The following is a 7,994-nucleotide window of genomic DNA, read 5'->3' on the forward strand; positions in this document are numbered from 1 at the left end:
TGTATGCACTATGATTCCATTTATATAAAGACTGTTCCTTTAGGTGTTAATTACTCTTAGGACACGGGGGTAGGGGATATGGAAGGGGAAACGAGCGAGGGCTTCTGGGGTGCTTGCAATATTCAGGCTCTTGATCTAAATTCCAGTTACATGGGTTTATTCAGTTTTGTGAAAATTCAGTTAAAACTGAAACGAAAGAATGGCAGGGATGGATCAGACATTATATTTAAAACCAAAGAGATCATAATGAACTGCACCTCCCCACCGCCTCGCTCGCACGCACGCAAGCACAATGAAGTGGACACCTCATTGGCTGGGACTAGGTGGCGGACTGCCGGAAGTTGATTCTTAACACCACCTCTTCCACTTCCGGGCACTCCACCTTCCCGCCTTCCCGCCTCCGGGCCATACTGTCTTCCCGCGTAGCCTTCGGACCCCTCCGCCTCCCGCCGTCCAGCCGCGTGGCCTGGGTCCCTGGACTGAAGCCGCAGGGTAAACCTCGCCCTGGGTGCCAGGAGATAGCCTCCCTGCGGATCCTGCCAGCGGGCTGGCTTCGCTCCACCGCCGCCATTATGAACATCCGCAATGCTGTGCCGCAGGACCTGATGAACATGCAACACTGCAACCTCCTCTGCCTTCCCGAGAACTACCAGATGAAATACTACTTCTACCATGGACTGTCCTGGCCGCAGCTCTCTTACATTGCTGAGGACGAGGACGGGAAGATTGTGGGCTACATCCTGGCCAAAATGGAGGAGGACTCAGAGGATCCCCCCCATGGCCACATCACCTCCCTGGCGGTGAAGCGCTCGCACCGCCGCCTAGGCCTGGCCCAGAAGCTGATGGACCAGGCCTCCCGGGCCATGATCGAGAACTTCGGCGCCAAGTATGTATCCCTGCACGTCAGGAAGAGTAACCGGGCCGCCCTGCATCTGTACTCGGACACCCTCAACTTCCAGGTCAGTGAGGTGGAACCCAAATACTACGCGGATGGGGAAGATGCTTATGCTATGAAGCGGGATCTCTCGCAGATGGCAGAGGAGCTGAGGCGGCCGCTGGAGCTGAAGAAGGGCCGGTATGCGGTGCTGGGCCCCAGGGAGATCCAGGCGACCCCGGAGAGCACACTTCCGGGGTCTGAAGTGTCCCGTAAGGAGAGGAAGAAGCCGGCCACTGGCAGTTGTGGCAGTGACAGCAAGGAATCCAGCGAGTCCACGGACAGCACCGATGTCCAGGACAGCCCAGAAGACTCGGATTCCACCTCCTAGAACCTGCTTAAGGTACTCTCCCTTCTTGACCCGCTTACTTCCTACCCTAAATCCCTGCGCCACGCCTCGGCCTGCCCAAATGCGCCCCTTCCCAACCCATCCTAGCTCTGCTAGGTTTCACAGTGAAAACCACCTGGTGGTCTTGGGGCGGGGTGTAGATTGGGTTTCGGGAAACTCATTGCTCACTGTTGGAAGTTAATAGCACTCCATAAGCTGAAAGTAGATTTAATCAGTAAAAGAAACAAGTGTTTATCCGGCCTTTTTTGGTATGAACTGTATTTCAGGTTACCGCAACTAATAAATGCAGAAACAATGATAGAATTGTAAAATCACCATTTTGAAATTTTTGATGAAGTTATATATCTAATCAACTGTCATCAATGGCTAATACTATTAGGTTAGAGTTGGAGCACTTTTTAATAATGGATCAGACTGACAACACTTCAAGTCACTGTAACAAGTATAACATCACTAAAAAGGAGATAACTATTATGTGCCTCCTAATGCAATAGGAAATACATAGTAACACCTATGGACTATTCATGCCCAAAGAAAATTGCATAGATATATGTATGAAATTCATTTGGAAACCAAACAAGGCTCTAGATATAACTGCCACTTTCTAAAATATGTTTTTATTGATTTCAGAGAGTGGAAGTGAGAGGGAGAGAAAGATAGAAACATCAGTGATGAGAGAGAATCATCCATTGGCTGCCTTCTGCACTGGGGATGGAACCTGTAATCCCGGGGCTTGTGTCCTGACTAGGAATTGAACCCTGACCTCCTAGTTCATGAGTCCATGCACAACCACTGAGCCACACTAGCTGGGCTATAACTGCCATTTTTATTTAAAAAAATAGTGAGGCATGTTAAACAATACCATCATGCAATTGGTCAAGTCCAGAATGAGAATTTCTACAGAAAAAATGACCTGGTTTGTTCAACAAATAAATGTCATTTTTTTAAATAGGGGGAGGGGAAGAAATTATCAGAACAAACCTTAGAGACATATTGACCAAATGCAACCATTGTGGACATTGTTTGCATCCTAATTTAAACAAATCAAATATAAGACATTTTGAGAGAACCAGGCAAAACTTGAACATGGACTGTATGCTATTAAGAAATTGTTAGTAATTTTGTTAGGTGAGCTAATTTGTATTGTAGTATTATACTTAAAATGTCCTTATCCATTAGAGATACATACTAAAATAATTAAAGGTGAAATAATATGGTGCCTAGGATTTACTTTAAAATACTCCAGCAAAAAAGGAAAACAGAAAGGGTTGCTGAGGTGGAAATAGATAAGATTGGCAAGATATGATAATCCTTGAAATGGAATAATGGCTACTTGGGAGGTTCATTATGTTATTTTTTTGAATGTGTGACAATTAACAAGCTAACTGACAAAAAAAATTATTATACTTTCTAATACACACTAACACTAAGCAACCACTAAAAAGTAGTTTAAAAGACTTTAAGTTCCATCAAGGAACTTTGTAAACACCTTAAGAATTTCAAGGATCAATGAACTGTTGTCAATTTAGAAGCTTTAACTTGTCATTTAGTCATATCTTTCCCATAACAAAGTCAGGTCATGAGTGACATACACTGCATATAATTAAAATAAATGCTGTCTGATTAATTTACTCATTCATAAAAATTTTTGTCAGACATGAGGTTTAAAGCTTGGTTTACAGAAGTTATCAGGGCAAGCTGTTGTTTACATTGCAGCATTTAAGAATAAATGAACTATATTTTTATACAGCAAACTAATAGCACACTAACCAGTTTTATTTTCCTTATGGTTCCATAGATTATAAGAATTTATACATAGAAAGTTCTTGGGGGTTAGAAAAAGTCTGTTCTTAAAGGCGTCTTTGCATCTGCTTTTAACAACCTGAAGGCTTCATAATAACTGCGTTCATTTGGTCTAAAGTTAAATGCAGCAGAACAGTCTAAAGAGAAAGATAAAATTAAGCAAACCTTATTGCCTTGAGAGGAGAGTTTTCACATTTACACCTGTCTTCAAAATCTGGAGGACTCTGTCAAGACTATTTTGTTTAAAATTAACAAACCTTTTTTTAAAATGAACAATTTTCAAATACTTATGTAGAAAGCCTTTTGTAATATTGATCTCATATTTTATGGTTATTGGCTTCTTTTTAGTGTTAAACTCCAGCCGAGAAGGACTTATGTAAAATAGCTAATCGGAAATTGCATACTCTCTTTATATAAAACATATAACACACATACACATAATATATATATGTATTAGTATTGGATGAATTCAAGAGCACTTAATATTGGCTGTGACAAACAAAAATAACTGCCACCCTTGTAGGAGAAGAGAAAAATAATAAGAAAATCATCCTGGCAGTTAAAAATCTCAGTGTGCAATGTACAAATTCAGGAATGCAGTCAAATCTGGGTTCTTGAATATACCCCATTTTAGCAATTTGGTTCTTGACTTGTCTTAACAAAACTTAGGTTCTAGACCTGACAACCCTTTCATGTTGATACATCAGCATGACAAAAAGCGTCTTTCAGGCCACAAACCAAGGAGAGAACTTAAGTCTCTTTATCTGCGCTAAACCTAATATCTCAGGGTTGGTTTTTTTTTGTGTTTTTTTTTTGCTTGTGTTGCTAGTGAAATGGAAGATTAGCACAATTTGTTTTTTAATTCTCACCCGAGGCTATTTTTCCATTGATTTTTAGAGAGAGTGAAAGACAGAAACTTAGATGTGAAAGAAACACATGGATGGGTTGCCTCCTGCATGAGCCTTGACCAGGGCCCAGCTGGGGAGGAACCTGCAACCGGACCCTTCTGCCTGCAGGCTGAGGATCTATCCACTGAGCCAAACCCGCTAGAGCGATTAGCACAACTTTAAAACATAAGCCATCAAGAGTGCTAATGTTGCTAAGGTTGTGAAAGAAGCAATGATCCCAGGCAATTGAAGAAGAGAAACTGTTGTTGACTTTGGTAAAGGAAAAGCTGTTAGGCAGTTACAGCATTTTAGAGGCAGTGATATGTGAAAAAGCAAAGATGTTAACATTCTGACTTCCTAAAAGACACCCCTGGAATGAGTGCTGAAAGTGATTTGTTTAAGTCTAGTATGGGTGGTTCAAGCTGAAGGAGGATGTGTCCTATACTGAGCATCACTCTCTCAGGTTAATTTCTGCTAAGACATCTTCATTGGCCTCATCTAATATTTGGTCCTCACTGTTCACTTCTGGTCCTTTCCATCCAGAGGCTTCTTCAGGTCTCAGGTGCTCCCCACCATATTTGGACCATTTCAGTAGCAAAGGTATTAGTCTGCATAGGTTAACTTTTCTAAAAATAACCCCCAAATATCACTAACAACACAATAAGAGCTTATTTTTTCATACCACACTCGAATGTGGTGGGGATGTGGAGCGGAGAAAGAAAGAGGGACTCTTCAAGAAGTCATTTAGGAATTCATCTAGAAGAGATGTTCTTGTTTTGTTCATAGCCTTTTTGGCAATCTGATGAAGCCTAAAGATCCCTTTTCAGAAAAGGAGTTTTTTGTTTTTTTTATTAATTTCTTTATTGATTAAGGTATCACATATTTGTCCTCATCCCCCCATTCCCATCCCAAACCCATCCCCACGCATGCCCCCACCCTCCTGTTGTCCTTGATCACTGGTTAGGCTTATATGCATGCATACAAGTCCTTTGGTTGATCTCTTCCCCTTACCCACACCCTCCCCTACCTTCCCTCTGAGGTTTGACAGTCTGATCGATGCTTCCCTGTCTCCGGGTCTGTTTTTGTTCATCAGTTTATGTTGCTCATCATTTCCCCTAGATGAGCGAGATCATGTGATATTAGAAATACATTTATAAGAACCGAAAATGAGACAAGCAATAATGGATATGCTGAGAGGCAAATGAATCAGTCTGTAGTGAGTTTCTTTCTGGGCCAACAGTTCTTTGAGTCCCAATTTCAGTGTCAAACAGTTCTTTATGTGTATATGTCAGCAATGATACTTCAGTTCTGGATGGTGGACAAATGGTGGTAATGCAGGTCCGACTCTCTCTGGTTTGGTCCTGGGCAACCTGCCGTGACGCACAGCTGCTGACTGCTAGTATGGCAAGGTGTCATCAGCGTCTTCCATCTCTGGACTGTTTCTCTTCTGTCTTCATGGCTGGAGCAGTCCTGTCAATTCCTCTCTGTTGACACCCATGAAAAACACACATGGTGTCTAAACAAGCCAAAGGAAAATGGTTTGGGCAAAAAATGGAAAAGGATCCCAAGTCAAATTTATAGAAAAGATTCCTTTATTAACTTTTGGTCGAGAATATGTTTGTATATTTTCAGAAAAGACCTCTAAGACCATGTGGATTCCTGCAACAGAGAGAAAACGAGTTTTAAAAGGCATAAAAATCATATGGGATTACAAAGGAAACCAATTTTATTGAACTATAGTTATTAAACGATTTTAAAATAAATTTGTTATATATGTACTTCTTTATTAGCATATGAAATTTAAAAACCTAGCAGTGGGTCTAGTAATGACTGTTATTTCCAAGAAAATTTGAGTGTAAATGATATTTTGAGATACCCCAAATAGTAATATAATATGGAAATATCTGATTTTTATTGGTAGCAAAGTCATAGTATTGTTAATATTGTGCATTGGTCTATACATTCATAATTCAAGGAAATTCTAAATTTCAGTTGGAGGTTGGTGAAAATGCAGAATTTTTCTTTCAAATCCAAGATCATGCTTCTCCTAAATTCTATTAATGGATCCCACATTAGGAATTTTGGATTTAATGATTCTGCTATTTTCTAGAATCATATATTCTTCACTGGTTCATATATGTTCAGCTTGTAAATAAGGGGAGAGAATGCACATAGAGTTTCATATAGGTTTTAAAAGTCAGTCCCATTTCCCAAACTAACTGCAGGCGAGGCTAAGCAATGTAATTTAGCTGTATGCCAGGAGGAAACGGGGTGAGTCCTGATAACCACACAGCACAGTTTCTGCCACAATGGGAAACACACTCGCAGTGCTTTGGACTATGAAAAGTTTTGCTTCCATACCCTGCTAGGAGCACAGGATCATTCTGGTACTTTCTGGTTATAACATGTCACAGAAGATTCTGTGAGACTATTTGGGCTGTCTGCTTAGTCACATGACACATAAGTCTTCTGCTTTTGCACAAACCTAGGCATAGGAAACTGGGATTCTGCCACCTTACTGACTTCATGTCTCATTAAAGTCTGGAAGAAATAAATGAATCCCAGTGTACAAAATGTACAAATCCCCCTATTCTGAAAATCCCCCAAACTTCTAAAGCTTTAATTATCATCCCTCACCTTCATCCCATTCGACAGGGGTTCACTGGTACATATATTAATTGCCTGAATGAGAAAAGGCTACTGTGAAGAAAGAAAGAACAGGAAAACATTTGAAAAGGTTAATATAACAAAAATATAATCCTGCCACAATGTGGTGCTCTCTCCTTTGGAGCTAGACTTCAGACACCTACAGAAAAAAAGGTCCTGAAAGAAATACTTTTCATTTTCTTTTATCTCTTCTCTTGAGTCTGCCAACAGAGACAGTTGACATTAGAAGTGATGGTGAGTTGGGCAGTTGGTGAAGGAGACTGGGTGACTTCATCTACAAAATGGTAATAAAGGCCCTAGCTGGTTTGGCCCAGTTGATACGAATGTCAGCCTGCAGACTGAAGGGTCCTGGGTTCAATTCTGGTCAAGGGCATGTACCTCGGTTGCAGGGTCCCGGCCCTGGTCGGGGGCATGCTGGCTGAAACCAATCAATGTGTCTCATATTGATGTTTCTGTCTCTCCCTCTCCCTTCCAGTCTCTCTAAAAATTAATGGAAAAAAATATCCTTGGGTGAGGATTAAAAACAAAACAAAATGGTAATGCAGTTTACTCATAACAGGAGAACTCACTATGTTACAAGTACTATTTGAAGAACTGTCTATGAACTGTCTTTTATTCCTCATAATATCCCTCTGAAGTAAGTACTCCTACTCCATTTTACAAATGAGGGATTCATGCTACACAGAATGTAAATGGAAAAACAGGAATGCAAACTCAGATAGTGAGCAAGACTCCACAATGGTGAGGAATAAATATCCTTAAAACTTAGCTCTTAAATTTGTAGGAATAGTAACCATTCAGGTTCTTTCTTGTCCACAGTAATCAAATAATAGAATTTTGTATATGAGCAGCAACAGTTTGCAGTCTTGGAAAGGACATGCATCTTAATGATGAAAATAGCTTTCACTGACAAGCTGAGTGTCAAAGCATTCAGCTGAATCAACTCATCAACTGAAAAGTTTCTAGGAAGCCACAGCATTGAAGGCAGGTCAGTTCAAAACATGCTATGTGATGTACAGGAATGCCATCAAACTGATGCTTACCTCCTGACAAGAAATATGTGCTTTGATGACTCATAAAAAAGAAAAAAATGTGAACCCTTAGAATTTTCCATTGAGCTGGCAGTATTGAGTTAACCAAGGTTACTTTAGTAACGCTCCCTTTCTGGTTTATTCTTTCTGTCGCTAAGCTGTCATCCTAACAAAAAGTTGTTAAATGTTCACATGAGCACTCACTGAAATAGACTGTTCTTAATTTTACCAGACAACTAATTATAACTGGAATGATATAATGAAATATGGAGGAAAGTTAAAGACTGACAGGTCTGGTAAATTTGTAGTGTAACCTTACCCCA

General features: G+C 40.5%; 1 protein-coding gene across 1 annotated transcript; it reads left to right on the forward strand.

The window, feature by feature from the left end:
- Window positions 1–572: 572 nt before the first annotated feature.
- Window positions 573–1,265, forward strand: NAA11 (N-alpha-acetyltransferase 11, NatA catalytic subunit; the record flags this gene model as incomplete). Its single annotated transcript, XM_080668695.1, has 1 exon — window positions 573–1,265. One exon carries the CDS (start codon window positions 573–575, stop codon window positions 1,263–1,265), a length of 693 nt encoding a protein of 230 aa, XP_080524821.1.
- Window positions 1,266–7,994: the final 6,729 nt, after the last annotated feature.

This window comes from Plecotus auritus, assembly GCF_963455305.1.
Source record: "Plecotus auritus genome assembly, chromosome: 1".
NCBI lineage: Eukaryota > Metazoa > Chordata > Mammalia > Chiroptera > Vespertilionidae > Plecotus > Plecotus auritus.